The sequence below is a fragment of the Silurus meridionalis genome, chromosome 27 (genome assembly GCF_014805685.1).
Source record: "Silurus meridionalis isolate SWU-2019-XX chromosome 27, ASM1480568v1, whole genome shotgun sequence".
Taxonomy (NCBI): domain Eukaryota; kingdom Metazoa; phylum Chordata; class Actinopteri; order Siluriformes; family Siluridae; genus Silurus; species Silurus meridionalis.
In genome coordinates, this window is record NC_060910.1 from 16,059,582 (window position 1) to 16,083,725 (window position 24,144).

Consider the following 24,144-nt stretch of genomic DNA (forward strand, 5'->3'; position numbering starts at 1 on the left):
TCACAGCTTTTGTTTCTTTGGTTCAGACAGACCGCAAACTAATACAAATTATTTTGCAATTATTTAATTACTTAAGTGCCTACTGACTTCTAATGCACGATTCATTCACAAACGGGTCTTTGTTAAATAAAACTAGACATCCTTTTTCTGTTCGGCCTTACAGGAAGATGCAGCTCTACCTCTGCCATGTTAATCTTTATTCTATGTGACTCTCAGGACACCAGAGAAACGTTTAAGCGAGAAGAATTCAATCTACATCACAAATTATTGGACACTTTCTAACTAATAAAGTTAAAACGCATCTACTAATAAATATATATAAATTGAAAAAAAAATTTCCCGATGCAATTATGTTCAAAACGATGCTTTGTGATACAAATGGGAACTTGTATCCAATGCACAGTTTTTTTTTTTTTATCGATGTTTTACATTAACGCTGATTAATCAATGTGACTTAGTGAATTTTAACATCCCTGGTAGACTCCTGAAAAATTAATACAATTGGCTGAGATATGTCAATAATATTGTGCATTTAAATATGTTGGTAAGCTTTATTAAATTAATTACTTCAATGTAACATTTCCCCACATTCATGAAACGTACAAGCACACCCTCCTGTTTTTTTAATGGTTGAATCTGTTTTTTCCACACTTTTCTTTGCAACACATACTGATGATTCTTTAAATTCCAGTCTCCAGTTCATGCACATGCATGTCAGATTGTGTTAAAGAGTACAGCAGGACAGCAGGGTTCCCTGGGTTTATATAGATTTAACAGTGGCCTGGAATTATGATCATATGTTATCGGACAATAATGATCTGTTTGCCTTGATTATTTTAAACATATACTGCTTAAAAAAATTGCAATGCTCAAACACTGAACTTTTGAAAAGGTCGAGGTGTGGCAGCGTAGGAGAATCAACACTTACCCTACCAGTTTCTGGAAGGTTCTGCAAGGTTAGTTGTGCATATGATTCAGATTATCATAGCTCACACTCTCATTTACTGGAAAAACAAAAGATATAGCCACCCTATCATTTTGCATTATGTTTAAACTCCTTGCTCTAGGAATCCTCATATTTTTCATGTCCATGTGTCTACAAGGGTTTCCTCCATGCAGCCTGGTTTTCTCCCACCTCCAAAAAATACCAATTGGTGACTGAATCTAGTGAATTACCATAAGCTTGTGAACCTATGTTTCTTCTACATTCTTCTAAGAATTTTGGCAATGACATAGTCAACGGGTTAAAGTGAGAAATAGCGATCTGACATCTTGAGTAAATGTTTCTGCTTCCATACAGTGTTACAGCAGAAACAGGAATCTTTCAAAATCACTGCATCGCGGAAGCAACAGAGACAATATTATTTTATCAGACATAATTAAGACTATTGCTTTTAAATTGTTTGTGTGTTTATTGTAATGTTAAGATTTTCTCAAATCTTGATCAAATGATTCATAACATTTATGGCATTTTGGCAGATTCCTTTATCTAGAGCAATTATCCATAAATAATTAATAGAATTGAGCACCATCAGTGTCAGGTTGGCGTTCCTGAGATTTGAACTCATGAACCTTCCAATGAGGTTCTTATCACTTTTAAAATCTTAACCACTAAGCAACAACTTCCCGCATTACGATTTTTTGATGCTCACGTTGTATTTCTCCCTTTTTTTTTTTTTATGTACCTCAGACAATTACTTCTGCTGCAAAAAAATAAGAGCAAAACTCTTCCTTTTAATGCTCGCCTTCTGACAGTAGCGTAGGCGTGTGGCTGATGTTTTGACAGCCTGTATTTTTTATTTTTTTTGGCATTGACACAGCTATCTAACAAGTGAATCTAAGTGTGATGATTATGTTCATTGTTCACGTGTAACTAGCACATTTTTTGGCCTCATTTGACAGACTGCCTGCATTAACTTTTCATCAAGGTTTCATCAGCAGCCGATCATCTCTTGATAATACGTGGGTAAGAAGAATGGCTAGCTGTGATCCAGCACCACACCCTTAACTCCATAGTCGTGGACTCAAACTCATTTGTTATGGCAAAACCATAACTGCCACCACTGCCCTTATATATACTATTTAGAGTCCTTAAAAACTTTTTGCCACCTTCTATGCCTTCATGAACATCTCATGAGCATTTCAAGGATTTATTTTTTATTAATGTATTACAAACCTAGCCATCTTTTCATCTTTCAAAGAAAGGCAATGTTGAGTCATTCCAAAAAAAGTAGACCAAAATAAAAAACACTTGCCACCAACTGGTCTAAAGTCAACATGCCATCCTGGTGTACTTTAGTTTTTTCTGTGCAAACACAGAAAAAAATCCATCCCCTTCTTGTCTCTCCTTAGTTCTTGTCATTGATAATATATTTTTAAAGGTACAGGTGATGAAGCTCAGGATGTAAAATTGTCCAAAGTATCAAATTCCAGTGAATTCCCAAAACTCTCTTCTAATATCCAGTTATGGCTAACAGCTATCCAGGTGTGTAGGGTGTTTTAATGCCCAGTAAAGAAAAATTTGATATTCGTGGCATTCAGTCATGATTTTGGACCTGTTGTTTTACACTTGCTGATGCAATGGGGACTTTTCCATGTTTTGAGAGATTCTTTGCATTTTTTTTATTTATGTTTTAAATCTCTTTCCCTTGTGATGTTCCATTGGCATTGCAGCTCTTTAGTTTCTGATGTTTTAGTCTTATTGAACCAAAGTATTGCAGGTATAGGTGTTATATTTCATTCACCTTATCTGGTGTGATTCCTGATGATGGGCCGTGGCTTGTTAAAGGTTTTATAGCATTTATATATGCCAGCTGTTTCTCAATTCTGATTAGTCAGATGATTTATCTTCCTGCTTGTTTCTGTAGTAACTACGTACACTGGAATCCTCGTATAAAATGTGGTATCAAAAAAGTATCAAAAAAGCTCTGTTTACAGGAAAGTACTTTATTTATCTATGTCTATCACCTTAATAATTGTCCCCTTGCACAGTTCCCAGCAATCAGTACCTGCTGCTATTCATGCTGGATCTCTGCAATGGTTATAAAACTGCGACTATTGAGACGGATCTTTGGCAAAGGGGCGAAGTCCACAGAAGACAAATCTGGCAAGTAGGGTGGGTGCGTAAATGAGATTATGTGGCTTGTTCATTGATGATCATCTTGCACGAGTTGCTGAATGGTTTTGACATTTTAAGGGTTGAGCACGTTGAAGGTGATCCTGTTCTCTTGTCGTCTTCCAGTGATGTTTTTGAGCTCATGAAATACATGTGCCATTCCAGACACCTCGAACGACTCATTGCCGTGTGTCATGTCAAACATCTCTGTGGCAGATTTGCCCAGTTTCACAGAGAATTTCACATTTGTTCAATGTTCTAATTTGCTGTCCATGATAAAATTACAGACGTGGTACGTGTGTGTTCAGGATAGCACCAGTTAGCACTGTTAGTCTCTAAACTTTTTGATATCACCTCGTATTGTGGATTTTCCAGGCAATCTGATTATACAGAAAACTCTTACAGTATGTGCTGTTGCAAAATGAAAGACATATTATTGTTGAGTTTTCCAGCACAGGGATGCTTAATGTTTTTTTTTTTATACGTTTCTAGAGCAATTGAGGGAGTGAACGTTTTTTTGGTGTTGTACAAATGTAAAATGTAACTAGAACTTGATTTAAAAAGTATAATTCTTTCAATAAATAAAAAGATATCATTTACAAAATACAATAGAATGAAATCAGAAAAACATCATACCAGAGCATTGTTGCTAATAGTTAACAGCACAACCTCCATTCCTTAATTTTTTGCTTTCGCTGCTATCGGTATTAAAGTTCCTATCCCAGACCTAATTCCTTGCAAAATTTACTTTAAATATTGATTGTAATTCATTCATAAACGTGAGAGATGTACACAAGATAAATGAAGAAGGTTACATCTGTACCGCACATTGGAAATTTTAGTACCGTTGGCCAAGCGGGCAAGCTAACACCAACTGAAACCCCATCCTCCTGCATTAATATTGCACAAGTGAGAAGAATTTAGCTGCTCACTGAAACACTTATTCTCTGGTGTTTTTCGCCTTCCAGACTTAAGGACTACTCGGCATTCTTCAAGCAGGTAATTCTTAGATATTTTTCAGACTTTTACACAAAAGCCATGCTGTCATACAGACAGCCAGTTATGGATATTCTAATTGGTGTTGTAGATAATTCACTTCCACTATTACTAGTATTTTAACTGTGTGACTCAGGGATGAATGTCTCGGTAAAGTTTGCGTGCTGCTTGCAATCGTCATTCATCATTCAGCAGGTTTACACCTTATGAGTCAGCCATGACATCCATCTCAGTTACAAGACGTTATTATTTCAAATGTAACACATGTGGTTTCTTTGTTTCTGTCTGCACACCAGCACACACACACACACACAATGCATTTAAACTCCAGACCCGAGAATGTCATGCCATCTCTGAACTTCATGGGGAGGAAGTTAAGAAATCACATGGTGGCCCCAGCTGCTAAGCAACGTAAGTTTTGCACACACAAAACCATCCCTCAGTGTGTCATCAAAACAAATACAAAAACAGGAGTCAAAATTTTAGTTATTGAGTAAGTATATGTGATTTATGTGAACTAAAAGGCTAATTTAACAAAAGTCCAAAACAAGACAAGCAGGACAAGGTCAAAACCTGAAAGGCAGGAAACATGGCTGCGGTGTGCCTTTAATGAGCTAAGCAAGCGCTCAAGCTAAAAGGATTGAGACTAATAATGAGGATTGTGCATAAACAATGACCAAGACATGAATAAGGAACAATGGAAGGAAAGTGTTTCAATTTTGTTACTAGGGGAATGACCCTGCCATTCATGTGCAACTCTCAAGAGGAAGAAATAGACAGTAAACAGGTACAATAGGGGACATGGGAGATGATGTCATTTCAGGGGACAGAGTAATTGGAGGCTGGATCAGATGAACTAGTGGTTAGACACATTCTAGTTCAGAGTCCAGCCGAAATTGAGCTAAGGAGATAAAAACATGTAGAGAAACCTGGAAAAGATGTTTTGTTTAAAACAGAGATTCAATCAGGGACTGAATCAGGCTTGGGCAATATCAGGGAAGGATCTAAGACAGGGGTAGTAGCAATGTCAGGTACTGGGTTAATGGCAAGAATAAGCCTTATATCTAAAAAAGAATGATCTGGATATGTCATGTGTACAAATTGGGCTTTAATCTAAAATAGAACCAGTATTAATGCCTGAATATAACCACAGTGCCATATAGGACCGGTGAGATGGCTTGAATAAATAAAACCTGTAACAGTGTCTGGATCTAAGATAGTGACAGTGGCTAGAGTAGGACCTGACCGACGATGTAATAGGGATTGAATTTGATTTGGGCCTGTGAGTCTAAATCTGAGTTACTGACACCAGCAGGGAGTGGATCTGGGACTGGCTTTTGCAGGATATAAATTAGAGATAGGAGCTTTAGCAGGGCATTTCTGTGAGACAGGGGCAGTAGCCTTGTCTCAATTTGAGATTAGAAATCTAAGACGGGAGATGAGGCAGTAGAAGGCCTAATTGTTGCGACAGTCAGGAAAAAATCAGGGCCAGTGCCTCAAATATGTGCAAAACAAGATCTGAATTTAAACCATTAGCACAAGAAGGACTAATGGTTGAGACAGAAGCATGATGAAAGGTAATGATTGCCTGGATGTCTGGATTCCTGGATGTCTGGATGCCTGGATGTATGAGATAAGATCAGTGACAGATTGCCCTTTTTTTATTCGGATTATTAAAAGAATAAAACTTTAGTCTTTGTTTATATTCCACCATTGGTGTTTGCAAGAATACTGTATATTAAAAATCAGATTTTTTTAAAGTAAAAAAATATGAATAGTGTCTTCATTTAACACATATAAATCAAAAAAGTGTAACTTAATATTCTAATAATTAAATTGAGTATGGGTTTATACATATATATTTATATATAATGGGTGGGTATTCTGGGACCAGGCCAGTAGGCCCTGCAAAAGCTGCGCTGCATTATTTTCAAATATATAAAGTCACACTGGTTCAGTGTAGAAGACTGTGTTGTGTTTCAGGAGCATGGGAGAGATCCAGTCCATCTAGATGTGCTGATGAGAATAAAGGAGGTATGTCCAGAATCGTTCAATCACAACCACTATTATGGGCGCAGAACGAGTTGCCAGGAAGCATTCAAGACCTAAGGGAGGAAGTGCAGCATCAGCCTTGCAATGTCCATAGCACACACCTTGACCAGGAAAACAATACAGGTGAGCCAGGTGCACAATCTACACTTTCAGCTAGTGTGCAGTATATTATTTAACACCAAATAAGGAGTGTGAATGTAAACGTCTACAAAGTGGTGTGGGCCATTTGGTATATTATTTTGTAGTATTTTAGCAGTACATTGGAAACACTGGGGACATGTTCATGAAATCGAACAACACAGGCCATTATGGTGTGCCATTTTTGAAGTAAAATTAGCTAACATTCACAAAATGGTGTTAATCTATTTCTTTGACTATAATTACTAACTCTACCCACGTGTCCTCAAATCCCACGTGACTAATTTACTGAACAAAAGCCATTGGGTCTGAAAAAATGGTTTTAAAGGCAAAGTATGTTATAAGATCACATTATGATTTCTTATCTGATTTCAGAGAACGTGTACTAAGAACCAATCAGCCGACCTGAGTTTCTACAATCAGACTTTTAATTACTAGAGTATAGTATACAATAGTGTAGTATTGTATTTTATCGTATTGTATAGTATCATATAGTATCGTATAGTTCAAATCAAACTAATTTTACAATTTACAATGCAATTTTATATGTATAGTTCTTTTAACAATGGACTTTGTCCAAAAGCAGCTTTTCAATAAATAAAGACCTATATACAGTAGCATAGTATAAAATATAAATCTTCATAAATAAATGTTTTTTTGTTTTTTTTTTGGACAAATAAACAGAAAACTGTCCACTATTTATGGTTAAAACTAGTGATATTCTTTCTTTTTTTTTTAGGTATTATTATTATTTTTAACTTGTCTTTCTTTTTTGTCTTGTATGTCAAACACTGGGATGAAAGTAGCGATGTGACTCGCCTCTTATCCAAAAAGAGAAAAAGAGGAGGGAGGATGGGCAAGTGAAAGAGTGCTACTGGACCAAACCAAGTTCCCTTTTAAATATTTTGATTTTCCTAGAAGTTAATAGTAAATTAATAAAAACACACAAAAAAGCCCAGAACAAGATATCTTGTGATATGAAATGTAAATACATTAAATACATAGTTTTCTGCAAAATGTATATTGAGAATGGTCTTGTAAAATTAAATCTAACTAGGATCTCTTATGTTGATAAATTTGCATAGTAAAATTTTCCCTATTTATAGTGTATAAACTACAGCCTATTTGTGTAACGAAAAGCTCAAAACTATTGCTAAATTGTAGACTCGAATAAATGGTTTGATTTAAATAAAGTGCATACATGAATAAATAAGTTTTTTTTATTCATTTATTATTAACTTTCTTAACAAGCAGACTAACAAGGAAATATTTAATATAAATCTGGTTAATTCGCAAATCTGAACACATTTGAATAACTTTGTTGGTGGTGTAAGAACACATTGCACTTCAGATCTATTCATCGATGGTTGTATGTCCATTGTTTGGTTATATAATTACAGTTTTTAACAAAAAATAGCCGTTTTAAAGACGGATTAAAGCACGTCTTTGAGACTTTTGAGACAGCATTGTCTGAACATGAAGTGAGCAAAGAGTGTGAGGGGTGTGGAGATAGGCACTTCATTATTTCCTAACCGGAAAGACAGAAATCAAGTCAGTCAGGACTAGCTGGTTTTCTGCAAAGTAAAAATATGGGAAAGTGGAGAAAAGTTGTCCAAAAGTCTCTTGTTTTCTCACAATCTAGCATGTATTATAATTGTATTTGTGCCATGGCCCCTTCGGCTGCTGTGATTATGCATTTGTTTTCCTACATTGCCAATAAAGCATTAAATCAGTTGTGTCAACATGACACCTGAAGTCTGTAGTGTCTCAGGTTATCTGGGCTTACACAGTACTTACTGTAAGTACTTGATTGGTTTCAAATGAACCTTAATTGTATCAAGTTACTGAGCTGCCCTTACTAACTTCTTTGTTTGCTCTGTTTGCTTCACAACAAAATTATAGTGGTTTTTTTTGTTTTTTTTCATTAAAATTGTCATTATTTTTTCTTCTAAAGGTTATTTGATTTTCGGAGTTTAACATGAACAAATGGAGGGGCTTGCTGCATATTTATATAAATTAAAGTGCATCTTTTGGAGATTTAGATGTTAACTAAAGTAAAGTGTATATTCCTCAGCTATGAAAAACCACAAACAGACAAACAAGTGCAACCAGATTTTCTAATTGTGTAGCACCAACCACACATAAAGCCCGGTTTAATTTGCATCAAGTGCTGCCAACATAACCTCGAAAGATAAAGCTTACTGAGGTAAAAAAAAAAAATCTAAACAAAAAAAAGATGCGAGGGAGCCCCATGGGGTGAATATTCCAATAAAGTAGCTCAGACATAGCAGTATCTCATCTCTCACAATCACACACTGACTCTTCCTATAGGGCACCATTTTGTTTGTTTTAACTGTTTAGCTAGAATAATTTGTTTATTATTATATTAATATTTGATTTTTTATTAACTTCTAATTGGTCAAATATAATCAAACTAGTTTCACAAAATCTACAGTGAATTCATACATGGCATTGAAATATATTCAATTGAAAGCTACACTATACGGACAAACAATTGTGGACACCTGATAATAAAATTTGTACTGTATATTTTTTAACATCCCATTCCACATTAAGTCTCCATTTGCTGTTAGAATAAGCTTCACTCTTCTATGAAGATGTTCTAGATTTTGATTGTGTGCTTGTGGAGATTTGTGCTCATTCATATACAAGGCCTGTGGTCAAAGGTTTTCAGTACGGTTGAGGTCAGAGTTCTTTAGCAGGCCACTTAAGATCTTCCACACAATTCCAACACATGGAATATCTTAATGGAGTTGGCTTTGTGCACAGGTGCATTGTCATAATGGAACAGGTTTGGGTCTTCTAGTTCAATTTGAACAAATTCTAGGACCTTCTAGTAACCAATATAATTGGATTCTGTGACATTTTATGTTTTATAATGTGAAATTCATAATTTGTTCATATTTATGGCATGTAAATTACATTACATGTTGCATCTACCAATCAGCAATAACAATAAAACTACTGAACGGTCAAGTGAATAACATTGATCTTGTTAAATTGGCTCCTCTGAAGGTGTGGGGATATATGAGGCAGCAAGTAAGAAGTCAGTTCTTGAAGTTGATGTGATGGGAGCAGAAAGAAATGGCTAGAGTAAGGATTTGAGTGACTATGACCAAGTGCCAAATTACATTACATTTGCTAGAATACTGAGAGCATCTACAAAGCTAGTTTGGGGTGTTCTGTGTATGTAGAGGTTACTTCTTGCCAAAAGTGGTCCAAGGGAGGACAATTGGTGGACTATCAACAGGGTCATGGTCTCCCAAGGTTTACTGATGGTAAGGGACAAACAAGGACCCACATCACAACTGGAATCAAGTCAGAGGTGTTTTGGTGGACAAACAAAACCAGGCAGGCCATTGTAATGTTATCACTAAAAAGTGAATGAAGAGAACATAAAAAAAAGTCAAAGTGTGTTTGCTTTCTGGAGGTGTCTGGAAATGTGGTGGCGCTTCGTGGCTGAGGAAAAGCAGAATGAAATGGAATAGCTTCAAGCGCTGGATGAGTTCAGACCACCCCATTGAAGAGAGCAATACTCGACCCAAAGGTATCGGTCAATTTCTCACTTGTGACACTTTGCATACAAGTTATTTGCTTCAAATGTTATTGGTTTTGTGCTTTCATTCCCAGAACCCAATGTGCCCTCAGTTAGCACTAAAGTGAGAGATCGAGAGGATGATACACCAACAGACATGAAGATTTTCATACCATATGATTCTGCCAAACTGTGTATAACCCAAGTATGAAAACATTCAGTAATCTCATATTAAAGTTTCATGCAGTGTGGGTTTCTATTTTGCATCAGACTTTACCAAATGCAGGCAGTATCTCAATACAATGTCAGTGTTTTCCTGGTGAACACACACTTTATTGTTTGAAGACTTTTGATTCCCTTGACCTTTTTTCCGGTTTTCACATGATAGTCATGTGATGCTTCATCCTTTCTAGACACAGCATTTAAACCTACCCGGATATTTTTTCTCAAAAACCAATAACCTTAAGTGTTAATTTATTATCAGAATAAAGACTTTCAACAAACTACTAAAAACTATACATTTTTAATCCAGAATAACCCTAAATTTTTAAGCAGTATGGAACACATGATTTTTCATGCCATCACAGACTTTTAACGCATTGCATATATTTAAGACGTTTGCCAGTATACAGAACTAACCCAGGCCTACCGCTATTCTCTCCCAATCATCTCCCACCAGATCGCTGATGACATGCTCGCTATGAAGAGCAGGCATCTTGAGATGGTTCAAGAGCTGGAGGAGAACTTCCTTATTGCATCACAGGAGAACCAGGTAACACCGTAAACCCTTTACATAGATGTGAGAATCATGGATCCTCACAGTACAGATTTATTTTACAACAAAATGACTCACGTTGTTTAAAAAAAACGAGGTGGTTTTAAAATGTTTAGAGACTAATATGCCACAGATCTGGTCACTTTCTGGTCACTGAATGTCCTCCCTCAGACGCTTTAAAACCTGGCAGTAGAACTTGCTATTTATGGTTCGGCCCCTGGGGATGAATTCCTGATGCACAATGCCGCTAATGTTGAAAAAACGATGAGCATGAACTTGGTCGAGCTGCGGACCTGCCTTGCCATTTTCGGTCGAGGAGATTTAAATTCACACTTAGATATGTGACATTTAGCAGCATTTTAGAGATGATGGGTTCTTCCACTGTGAGGACTGTTGCTTTTATCAGGATCATACTTGCCAGGTTCATCCACAGCACACTGACAAGAGTTTTCAGCAGATTTTGAAGGTGTGTTCCTTCTGCTCTTGAGTCAGCAACCTGGGGACCAACTTGGCAGCTACATGGCCCACATTTAATCACACATGAGGATTGCCTGGACTGTTCCAAATAACACATCATAACAGCAGTAATGTTGTGGATTGTTCGCTGATGATCATCATGCGCAAGTTGTTGAATGGTTTTAAAGGTTGAGCTCATTGAAGCTCTTCCTGATCTCTCGTCATCTTTCTGTGATGTTCAAAACACCTCAAATGATTCATTGCAGCATCACTGTAAACTTGCCAAATCATTTGCCCAGTTTCACACAGAATTTTATGTTTGCTCTTTGTTCTAACTTGTTGTCATTATGAAATCGCAGACGTGGTAATGCACTTGGTCAGAATAGCCCCAGTTGCACAGCTCCTGCTGTATGCAGTACAATGTCTATTGGCACACTGACTTATGAATATTGGCGCACCCTTTGACTGTGCGTGCAGTCTTGTGTTTCCATCTGTTGACATGTAATAAAGCTGGTCTCGAAACTTTTTGATACCACCTAGTACACAATGATAATACTTTTTTAAAAGTATTTTAATATTTGTCATTTATAAGAACAACACTGAAACTTTTTTTTTTTAAAGTTACAATCTATTCTATAAAGAAAATCCCCAGACCCCAAATTCAGAATCATGAATATAAATATTGCCAACTTTATTTTTTTTATTTAATAAAATATAATATTTAGTAGATTCTGGCACTGCAATGCTTCTGCTCTATTATTAAACCTGAAATAAGGCCCAAACCCTCATTTTAATTAAATAATGTTTTCTTTCATTTGCTAAGAATGTTCTTTATTATTATAGAAACTGTTAAGGTTTTTTTGTGTCTCAGGGAGATGCAAGAAAGAAATCAAATGCCCTAAATCAAGCCAAATGATCTCATTAATCTATCAGGTTTTCAAAGTATGCTAGAACCATGTATCCTGTGCAGTTGCAGCATATATGTCTGTTCCCGGGTAGGAAAAAACAGTGCACAAAATCAGAACCTATTACCAGAACAAGCTGAATGCTCTGAAGAGGGTTTTGCATCTATACCAGGAGAAGGTGGAGAGAAGAAATGTACTGTGGGATGAGAAGATCAAGGTGAACACTACTCGTTTAGAATTTCCTGAAGCTAATATGCAATATTACTGGATTCAGGTATGTTTTTTATATATTGGTATCTGCTTACTTGTCCTTCAGATTTTGCAGAGTGTAAATGAGAGGCTGCAGGATGAGCAGAAGGCATTGCAGGAGAGAAACAGACATGACTCAGCAACCTGGGAGAGAGAAAAGGTAACGGCATGTTAAACAAGCGCCGGTGACCTACGACACTGAAAAAAAAACAACCACATGTCTTGTGTAAAACTTGCAAAAGGTGTTTGAGTTGGAGATTTATTTCTGACCCTGCGATCCAGTTCATTCCAAAGCAGATCAACAGGATTTAGATGTGGTGACTGGGCAGAATATTCCATGATAAATAACCCTCTGAATGACTGCTCTTCTTAATAACACTTCTCTTGTTGTATGGTGATGTCGGTTCTGAGAAATCACAGTTCAAATGAAATTGCATGGTGTTGAAGCATGGAATGGTAGCCATGTAGGTTCAGTTTTCCCTTCACCCAAGATTAAGTCTCCAACTTTCCCTGCTCCAAACCAACCATCAAGCTTCAAATTCCATATTTGAATGTCCTTTAATATGTGTGATCAGGACAAAAAAGAGAATATACAAAAAAAAACCTCCTCCCTCTTTCAGAGCAAGATAATGGAGCTCTTCTCTTCACGTTTGGATCAGCTCCACAACCACCAAGCTTCCAGTAGGTTGCACTGGTTGATCTACAATTTACAGTTCTCCTACATTTTCATACTCCTTTTTAAATATTCATATTCATTTCTCTTTTTTACAATAAAATAAATCACTGTATGAAATGGAAAGAAAATAAAGACGATCGATGAAACTGATGTATTTTAGCACTTCAGGAGCTGCAGATGGCCAGGACGGAGATGGGACGTGTTCAGGAAATGCTGCAGAATTCAAAAGAGCATCAAACAAAGGTAATAAAAAAAAAAAAAAAAAAAAAAAAACACTTTCTGGCCATCGTTTATCTTCTATGGAATAAATATCTTATTAAAATCAATACAATCCACTTTTTCCTGTTTTTTTTTAATAAATTGCTTTTAATGGCATCTACTTAATGCCATTAATGTTGCCATTGATGCCACTGATTTACTTTTTCTTATATGATCATGAGCTTACCTAAATATATGTATAGAATGTAAGTAAATAATTAATTTTAAAAAATTATAAAATGAAACATGTATATATAATGTGCATACATAAATAATTTAATTTCTTTAAGTGATGCTCTTAGTCATTAGACAGGCCACATTTTGTGTATCTAATGTATTAAACCTGTGCTTAAAAAAATCTGTAAAAATGGGCATCACAAATATTTGTGCATCTTCTGTATTTTCATGATCTTCCAGGAATGTGTTGACTCGGGTGCACCTTTAGAGGGAGCCAAAGCGCGCTTGGAGGTTCTGAGGGAGAGTTTGTACAAAAAAGAACGTGAGCTCTCGATGCTAATCGATGGAGGAGGAGAAGTATTGAACGGTGTGGCCCCGTCAGCATACACTCGTCTACTTGCTGCCGTCATACGCCAGGTGGGATGGGAGAGAATAAACTACAGAAACATGAATCTGGCATTGATTAATTTTATATAATTGTTACTTAATCTATTTATTGAATTATACACTGCCCATCCAAAAAAACACACCACCTGGAGCCTCCTATTAGATAATTACTGCATGGATAACTGAAACTACTAAAATTGGGTTAAGAACTCTCCAACGCATTATTAAAAGGAAGGATAGTGGGAAACCGTCATCTTCAAGGAAGAAATGTGGTTGGAAAAATATCTTGAACGATCGTGATCGGCGATCACTTAAACCTTTGGTGAAATCGAATCGTAAAAAAACAACAACAGTAAAACTCACGGCTTTGTTTAATAGTAAAATAAGAGCATTTCCACATGCACAATACGAAGGGAACTCAAGGGATTGGGACTAAACAGCAGTGTAGCCTTAAGAAATTCACTTATCAGTGAGGCTAATCTGAATAAAAGGCTTCAATTTGCTTAGGAGCATAAACATTGGACTCTGGAGCAATAAAAGAAAGTCAGGTGGTCTGCTGAGTCCAGATTTACCGTGTTTCAGAGTGATGGGCGCATCAGGGTAAGAAGAGAGGCAGAAGAACTGATGCACCCATCATGCATAGTGCCTATTGTTCAAGCCTGTTGGGGCAGTGCTATGATCTGGGGTTGCTGCAGTTGGTCAGGTATAGGTTCAGCAACGTTATGTGCCCAAAGAATGAGGTCAGCTGACTATCTGTATATACTGAATGACCAGGTTATTTCATCAATCGATTTTTTTTTTCTTAAAGGCATGGGCATATTCCAAGATGACAATGTCAGGATTCAAGCAACCTATCATACTGCAGTATCCCACTGTTAATTAGCTAATATCATGGTGTTTACAAATGTCAGTATTTTTTATGATTTACTAATAATTGACAAGTTGGCCATTATTCATTCTGGGTAATGTTTCATTGCACAGCAGCTACCTAAATATTTTCTGTTTTGATATGAGTTGTGATTACTACCATAGATATGTTCTGGTAAATACCCATTTAACTATTATTAGAATCTCTGAATTCATGTTCTACACTAGATGGACAACAGTTAATGGACACCTGACCATTAGATGATCATCTTCTGGGAAGATGTTCCACTAGATTTTGGAGATTTGTGGAGACTCATTCGGCCACAAGGGCATTAGTAAAGTCAGGTACTGATGTACTGTAGGTCAGTTCAGGAGGCCTGGGGTGCAGTGAGCATTTAATTTCATTTCAAAGGTTTTCAGTAGGTTTGAGGTAAGATCTCTGTAACAGGTCACTCAAGATCTTTCACAACAACCCATATAAACCATATTTTTATGGAGCTGGCATTGTGCACAGGGGCATTGTCATGCTGGAACAGGTTTGGGTGTAGTAGTCAACCACATCCAAAGACATCCTAAGTTTGGGGAAAAAACACATTCATACTGTTGCCCATATAGTGTAATTCACCCATTTATGATTAAGCAGTATTTTATGATTAAACCTCTTTTACAGGCTCACCTGGTCTATGCAGAGGTCACTGAGGCAAAACAGCAGTTTGACATGATGGCAGAAGGCAACCGCAAAACTATTGCTGATGTTAGAAACAAAGTTACTTCCATCCAGGAAATCCAAACAGATATGGAATACGTAGAACCAAGTAATAGGAAGGACCAATCAGAAATCATTACGAGCGATCAGGTGACCCAAGCGGTCGACTTGCAGAAGCATGAAGTCTTGCAGTTAGCATTGGACTGCATTAAAATGGGGGTTACACCCACCATTAATGGTAATTAAACCAACAACACTAAAAAAGCATATAAATATGTTTTTACAAATTACTTGTGTTGCCAATTTCTTAATGAAATATCCGATATTACATTACCAGGGCCTGTCAGTGAGGACGATGTGGCAGCATTGGATGAGAGTGTGAAAGTATGCATGCAGAAACACACTACACAAAACCCACATTTGTGTAACATCAAGATTTAAGTCAAACTAAAGAATAAAATAAAAATCAAGTCTTATGAAGTGTAACAGAACATCTACAGCTGATCTGTTACACTTCATGAGACTTGATTTGTCCAAATTTTTCTGTTAATGAATGAGACTGAGATCAATTTATAAGAAACATACAGAATTCTAACCAGAAGTCTGGCTTTCTAGATAATGCTCTGCTAAATTTGTTCTAGAATTGTTTCTGTGTAAATTCATGTAAATTATCTTTATCGATTCCAATTACTGCATTTGGCAGATAATCTTATCCAGACTGACTTACAAATATTTTGTTTATACAACTGAGCAATTGAGGGCCTTGATTAGGGCCCAGCACTGGTAGCAGTGGTGGTGCTGTGTTTTTGAACTTACAACCCTCAGATCAGAAGTTCAGTCTCTGTTGTTTAAGTTGACCTGTCGTAAATCCTTGTTTTCCAAAATATCACTCAATCTCATGGTATCGTAATAATATGTAAAGTGTGTCATTTATAATAATATGATAGAATTTGGCGTTTGTCCACCAATTTCTCTGTGATCATTAATCCAATCTGATTTCCCAGAAATTTGAGGAAAACTTCACACATGGTGATGTTTCGAATTTAGAGGTGGGGAAGAGTGTAGGCCAGCAACTTCTACTCCTGCAAGCTGAGGTGAGAATGCTGTGGACGGTTCATGTAAAATTGAGCATACATTTATGAAGTAAATGAATTAGCTGTTTTTTTTGGCAGACATGAGTCTAATACTGGAATATAGTAAATATCAGTGATATAAATGCAGGAATTACTTCATGATAGACAGACATGGTTACAAGAACAATATTCAAGGTTGTTTGATTTCCTCTTGTTGTGCTTTTTGTTGCAGCTGAAACAGATTAAGGAAGAGAACAAGAAAATGACTGAGTACTACACAGCAGAACGGACTCTTAGAAAGAAGTACTACAACATAGTGGAGGACATGAAAGGCAGAGTTTTTGATACATATCACAGTGACACCATTGACATCTGGTTTTTATTGGAAAGGTTGTATTGTTAGTCTTTTATATTAATGAGGTTCAAAAGAAACATATTCAACATGTGATTGCTTGAACCAGGGCTCAGCATTCAATTAAATTAAAATGATTTTTTATTTCCATAGTGATTTCAACAACGGACATCGTCCAAAAGCAGCTTTATGAGCATACTATTCTTTAAAACATCATTATAGGATAGTTAGATATTCATATTTGTTTAATATGAAGCCTAGGAGGTCTATGCATAAGCAGGGTGCATAAGAGCATGCATGATGCAGCTCTTTAAAATCCTCAAAATCCAAAAAATCTGTGGAATCCAAAGAATTTGGAAGAATCCCAGAATGTTCCCTCTTTGTCTTTTATAATGTAAAATCAGTGGTTATTGAATCATTTAACTGGCATTTCCAGATTATGTGTGGTGTGGAAGTAGGTGTGTGATTGTGCAACATCCAGTGTGTCCAACCTGTTGCCCTTAGGTCCCTAGGATAGGCTCTGGGCACCATCTGGACCTTCTGTAGGATAAGCAGTATAGACAAAAAATGGGTAAATGGATTTTCTGCCTCTTATTGGGCATATCAGGTATGCAAGTATGTAGAAATAGCAGGCACCTACACAGGGTTTGACAATTACACCTGTTTGTATTCCCTAATTAAGTAAAACCCCAGCCATTATTTAGTTTATTACTACTATTTAAGCCTATAATTAGTTCAAACCCTGGCATTAAGTTTTGTACATGAATTCTAAACAGGTAAGATCCGGGTGTTTTGCCGTATACGGCCTCAGACCCGGGCAGAGCTGGCGAAGGGCAGCAACACCATTGTGTCATGTTTGGACGATTACTCAGTGATCCTGGAAACCCCACGAGGGCCTCGAGAGTTTCAGTTTGACAGGATCTTTACCACAGAGCACACACAGGATGATGTGTTTCAGGAGTCTAGCAGGTAAGCCAGCAAATATACCGATGTATTTTTTAATTATTTCACCACACTAAGAAACAATTGCAGTCTTGTTTCACAAATGTTTAAAAAGAGCAATGGTTTTCTGTATTTCGAAGGTTATTATTATTATTATTATTATTATTATTATTATTAATATTATTATTATAGATATTCTGTATTGTGAGATTGTATTCCCACTCTAAAGGCTAATTCAATCAGCAATCGATGGCTTCAATGTGTGTATCTTTGCCTACGGACAAACCGGCTCAGGGAAAACTTTTACTATGTTGGGGGACAGAGAGCAGAAAAACCCTGGAATCATCCCTAGGACCTTTACTAGAATCTTTGAAATCATCCAAGAGAATGAGACAAAATTTGAATTCAAGGTAAGCATTCTGTCTGGCAGATTCTTTCGCTTTTTAACCACATAGCGTTTCTCTTACTCCTATTTATCACATGGAACATAGACAAAATAGTGTAAAGACAGTTTATATGAGACACAAACTGTATGCAACCAAGAGCAAAAGCAACACACTATAGTGAAGAACAACATATTATGGTCACTACTTCTAAATTTCACTGAATAACAATTAAGAAAAAAAATTTGAATCTGGGTTCTTCCTAAAAATCCAATAATTGAATCCTAAACATGGAACAGTTATTTAATAATAATAATAATAATAATAATAATAATAATAATAATAATAATAAAGGGACTGCTAGATCTATGCTGCCCAGGGCAGGGTCAATGTAGAGCCGGTCTAGGATTACGATCGGGTTAGGTTGGAAAGCCCTGTTCCTGGCAGCCACTCTACTGTTGATGGTGCAGGTTGGTGCAGGTTGATCAGAGTCAGGTTATGTCATTAATAAAGAAATAATACAAGCTAATACAAGCTGTCCTGGCATCCCTGATCTCATCTTTTGTGTGATTTAAGCAACCAAGCAAGCAGTCTTGAAGCTGGGTTGTGCCAGTAGGTCACCTGGTGCTTGTGGTAGCTACTTGAAATCCCTGTTAGTCGGAAATATTAAAAAGGCACTTGGAATTTCTGATATACATCTGGTTTTAATAGTCAGTGCAAATGACTTAGGGATGTGGGGACAAATCAGCACAATGATGCCACACCTCAATAGTTAGTGTAATGGAAAGATGCTTGATGGACAGCTTCTAAGAGAAGTAATCAAAACTTCTGCTAGCTGTTCTGCTAGAGTTTCTACCTGTCTTTAATTCAAATCATTTAAAATTAAACAAAGATGAGTAATACATTTAACTGTTTCTTTTCAGACAAATCGTAATTTTAATCCCAGAACCTTGTCATTCTGAAAAAGGACAAAAAACCTGGAGCTCAGGTTCAAGATGGAAAAACCAGAAAGATTATGTAGAACCAGGCTGAAACGTGGATTTGTTTATTTTCAGTTCATTTCTCTTTTCTTCTCTTCTTTTACAATGTGCCTCTTCTTATGTAATTATACTTGTATGTATTGAGAATTCTAAACTAGAAAGAAATGCATGCTCGGAAACCTCGGTTGTTTTTCGCTTTACTTTAATGCATTTGAAGTGTCCCACCACTTAGATAATTATCATTCTTATCATTGTTCTCATTCTCTATGCCACGTCCAGGTCTTGGCTTCTATGTTGGAGTTGTATAACGATCGGCTACAGGACCTTTTTGTAAGCCCGTCTGAGGCGGTGTCAAAACGCATTGAGATTAAAAAGGACAAAAAGGGGCTTGTATTTGCCCAAGGAGCAGAGGCGAAGGAAGCGACTAGTGCTGGCGAGCTCTTTGCTCTCTTTGAGCTATCTTCTGCCAACCGCCATATTTCAGCTACCAGTATGTTTCAGGGAAATTTGCTACAAATGTATTGGATGCTATATACATCATTGTTCAAATACTCTTTGCCTCGTTAGCTACCACATAGCATGATATAATCTTTGGTAAATCAATTAAGAATGCTGAATTCTAGTACTGTATATTTAATGTTTCTGTTTTTATTGTTTTCACAACTTATACAAACTGAACGAATGTAACGCAACTTGAATGAAATGTGAACGAAATTGTATTGGTGATTTTGCTGTGTGGTTGGACCTACAGAAATGAACATAGAAAGCTCTCGCTCTCACCTGATCATCAGCATCATGCTGGAAAGTCGCAACCTGGCCAACGGCAGTATGACGTTCGGCAAGTTGAACCTTGTTGACCTGGCAGGAAGTGAGAGAGCAGCAAAGACAGGAGCAAAAGATGACCAGCTGAAGGTGATGATAATAAGTTAATTTAATGAAAGAAAATATATTATCATTGATCTTATAGCGGAAATAACAGCTTGAATGAAGAATGGAGGCTTTCAAAAAGTTAGGAAACTGCTATTAATGTATGTTTTGTCTAAACTGTTGATGATGAGGCTTACTTCCAGTTTCTGCATGAAGCCACTCCAGACCCCTGTTGTAAAATGGGCCCCCTGGTCACTCACAGTATTTTCTGCGATTTAAAATTCTCTATGTCTAGGTGCTATGTCAGGGTCCCCACAAAGTGAAATTCTGACATGATAAAGTTTGTGACTTTATGAGGGGGGTCTCGGTCTACCAATGGTGTGTAAGTGTGTGAAGAATGCCCAGTGTGCTTGACGGTAGTTTTTTGTGAACTTGATATATTCAATTTTCTTGTTATTACCTAACATTTCTATGAACAAGTCAATGGAATCTGGAGATGGGAAGGGTCACCACTGGTTAAATGCTTTCTCAGTGTATTGCTCTATGCCTTGGGACTCTGGGTGGAGAGGGGGTATACACGGTTGATAGGGGGGCATGGGTCTTACTTGATTGCACTTGCTTGAGCCCACTGGCTTTTGCTTTGCTAAACACCTCAATGAAGTGAAGGTACTCTGCAGGAATTGTCACTTCAGAATTATGGATCTGAGTGGAGGAAGCATTGAAACAATGGGCAGGTGATTGACAAGTAAAGAGGCAATCTGAAGGTCATGAATCTGCGTCCATGGAAGGCTCAGTACACTAAAAACTTGGTGGTGAAGGTAAAAAAAGAAAAGTTATATACTCTATTGGGGTATAGTGCTGACATGGAGGGTATAGATCCCTTTATGATGGCTGGCTGCAAGTATGAGGGAAGTTTAGCACAAATTCCACTGAACTGTGGGTTGCAAGAAGTGTTCAGAGGAAGTCAGGTGCTGGCATTCAAGGGACCAGACAGTGAAACACAGGCCCACACCTTGCCTGTAAGCAAACTGATCAAATTGGCTATAATCTGTCCCCATTCACAAACGCCACCCATGTATGAGTTCATGTATTCAGAATAGGGAGGATAGATATAACCTAAATCTTTGTCTCTTGTGCCACCTACTGACTTATAAAGCAGGAGTCTTTCTTTTGTAGATATGAATAAGAAAATATTGTTTCTGTGTGTTGTGCAGGAGGCTAATTCTATCAATAAGTCTCTGAGTGCTCTGGGTGACGTGATCTCAGCTCTGGCTTTGGAGCAAGCTCACGTTCCCTACCGCAACAACAAGCTGACACAGCTCATGCAGGACTCACTGGGGGGCAATTCCAAAACTCTCATGTTCCTCAATATCTCTCCTTCTGACTGCAACTTGGACGAGACCCTTACCTCACTCATGTAAGACACAAACACATATATACACATATTTTCTATTCTTTTTTTCTAAAGGTTTCTTTGTCTTTCTAGTTGTCTAAGAGGGTTTTTTTTGGAACTTCCTCACATTGTGTAATATTAGAAAATGGAAATGAACTCATTTGGCAGTGTACGTCATGAATCTACACAGAGTGTTCCAAAAATTCGAAAAGGGGAACTATAGTGAGAAGTTGCATAAGTATTCAGAACATAGCTATTCGAACAACAACATGATGTCAACATCATTACCAATTCAAGAGAATATAGAGGGGCTAAAAACAGCAAGGCACTGTTTTTGTGAAAGGCAACCCTCTGTTGTATAATTAAGTCTTTTAAGTGCTCTCTAAGCATTCCATCTGAAGCAATGGCCAAACATATATGTATACACACTCCCAACTCAGATATGCCTCCAGAGTAAAGGCCATCACCAACCATGCACAAAAGAATATGGAGAGCAAAGAGATCGCTCAACTAAAAGAGGTCTGTATTACTACCATAAATTTCATCTTACTTCTACTGTTCTACTCTGTTTTATTTCTATTTTAAACATCTCTTAGGACTGTTTTCTTTCATATTTTTTCCTTAAGGTGATTTTCAGACTAAAATCTGGACAAGCTGTGGAAGAGGAAGACGTATGAATGAAGATCCCGCAAATACAACGGGTTTATTGTTTATTAATCTTGCAGCGTTTTTGCACTGATATATCAGGACTTCAAATAAAGAGACTGATTGGCATGTGCAATCTCATTTTTCGTGTGCTTGGTGGATGTCTTGCAGGTGAGATTTATAATAGGTGTTTTGGCAACACTTAATAGCTCTTAAGTGTCAATGAGTGTTTGCTGCCGTGTGATAGAAAGGTATCTATAATGTATTAATGCATAATGCAGATGTAATATCAAAATATCAAACAGTTGTTGCTAAATTAACATACCTATATGGACAAAAGATTGTGGTCACCTGATTATATTACTCATACAGTACAGACCAAAAGTTTGGACACACCTTCTCATTTAAAGAGTTTTCTTTATTTTCATGACTATGAAAATTGTAGATTCCCACTGAAGGCATCAAAACTATGAATTAACACATGTGGAATTATATATGGAATTATATACATAAAAAAGTGTGAAACAACTGAAAAATGTTATATTCTAGGTTCTTCAAAGTAGCCACCTTTTGCTTTGATTACTGCTTTGCACACTCTTGGCATTCTCGTGATGAGCTTTAAGAGGTAGTCACCTGAAATGGTCTTCCAACAGTCTTGAAGGAGTTCCCCGAGAGATGCTTGGCACTTGTTGGCCCTTTTGCCTTCACTCTGCGGTCCAGCTCACCCTTAAACCATCTCGATTGGGTTCAGGTCCAGTGACTGTGGAGGCCAGGTCATCTGGCGCAGCACCCCATCACTCTCCTTCTTGGTCAAATAGCCCTTGATGCCTTCAGTGTGACTCTACAATTTTCATAGTCATGAAAATAAAGAAAACTCTTTGAATGAGAAGGTGTGTCCAAACTTTCGGTCTGTACTGTATGTATTTCTTTAAGCATCCCTATCCACATTGACTCCCCAATTGCTGTTATATTAACCTCCACTCTATTGGGAAGATGGTCCACTAAATTTAGGAGTATGTTTGCTCATTTTTTGTGTATTTGTGCTCATGTAGCCACTTTGTCAAGACTGATGTAGATGAAATGAGGTGAGGTGAGGTGAGGCCTGGGTTGCAGTCAGCATTCCAATTCATCCCTTAACCATATTGAAGGTGTTCAATAGGAATGATATCAGCTCTCAATAGCAGGCCACTCAAGATTCTCTATTTCAACCCATATCTTGATGGGCATAAGGTCATTGTTATACTGGAACAGGTTCGGGTCTCAGTTTAAGTGAGGGAAAATTAAATTCTACCACATCCGATATAATTGTGTGCCTCCAACCACATTTTTCAGATTTTACCCTCCCCTATAAAGTTCTGTGCCTCTAACCACATTTTCAGAATAGAATAAAGTCTTTATTTGCCTCACATACATTATAGCACAGTGCAATTCTTTTGTTTGCATATCCTAGCTTGTTCAGAAGCTGCGGTCAGACATGCTACAGTATCCCGGGAGCATAGAGGGTTAAGGGCCTTGCTCAAGGGCCAAAGAGTGGCAGCTTGGTGATACTAGGGCTTGAACAACCAGCTTTCCGATCAGTATCCCAGCACCTTAACTGCTGAGCTACCACTTCCTAATTGCAAACATGGCGAACTGTGTTCACAGATGATGACCTCTGGAGTTGTTAATGACCCCCTGAAGTGATTTCCACAGAGAATGAGAGGATTGCACAGAGATTTATCCAGATTCTTTGAAATTTTTTCATAATATTACGTATTGTAATTTATTAGATATTTAACTGTTTCGCTGTTTTAAGTTGAGGAACATTGCTCTAAAATCGCTCCACAATTTGTAGACACAGTCTTTCACTGATTGGTGAATTTAATTCTGAAAGACTCTTTAAGACTCTCTAAATACACTATTTATACCAAATCATCTTACTGACCTGTTGTCAATTAAACTTATTAGTTGCAAAATGTTTTTCTTTCATTTTAATAACGTTGACTTTTGTAGCCCATTCCCAACTTTATTGAGATGTGTTGCAGCCAACAAATTTAAAAAGACACTAAAATGGTACATTTTCTCAATTTAAACATTTTATATGTGTTCTATGCCCTATTATGAATAAAATATAGGTTTATGAGATTTGCTAATTATTGCATTTTGTTTTTATTTACATTTTACACATTGTGCCAAATTTTTTTTATTGGGTTTGTA

The 24,144-nt window shown here is 37.1% G+C and overlaps 1 protein-coding gene across 1 annotated transcript; it reads left to right on the plus strand.

The window, feature by feature from the left end:
* Positions 1 to 758: 758 nt before the first annotated feature.
* Positions 759 to 21,943, plus strand: si:dkey-96l17.6 (kinesin-like protein KIN-14E). Its single transcript, XM_046842005.1, has 9 exons — positions 759 to 956; positions 4,408 to 4,522; positions 6,095 to 6,286; positions 17,515 to 17,707; positions 17,910 to 18,090; positions 19,323 to 19,533; positions 19,795 to 19,955; positions 21,125 to 21,327; positions 21,744 to 21,943. Exons 1-9 carry the CDS (start codon positions 798 to 800, stop codon positions 21,886 to 21,888), a joined length of 1,560 nt encoding a protein of 519 aa, XP_046697961.1. The 5' UTR covers positions 759 to 797; the 3' UTR covers positions 21,889 to 21,943.
* Positions 21,944 to 24,144: the final 2,201 nt, after the last annotated feature.

What these genes read in the sequence shown, in the direction of transcription:
- si:dkey-96l17.6 (XM_046842005.1), top strand. Translation starts at nt 798, where the DNA reads ATGTTATCGGACAATAATGATCTGTTTGCCTTGATTATTTTAAACATA. An exon ending in CAAAAGATGACCAGCTGAAG is followed by an intron (nt 19,956 to 21,124) that starts GTGATGATAATA and finishes TGTGTTGTGCAG; the next exon opens with GAGGCTAATTCTATCAATAA. An exon ending in GAGACCCTTACCTCACTCAT is followed by an intron (nt 21,328 to 21,743) that starts GTAAGACACAAA and finishes CTCCCAACTCAG; the next exon opens with ATATGCCTCCAGAGTAAAGG.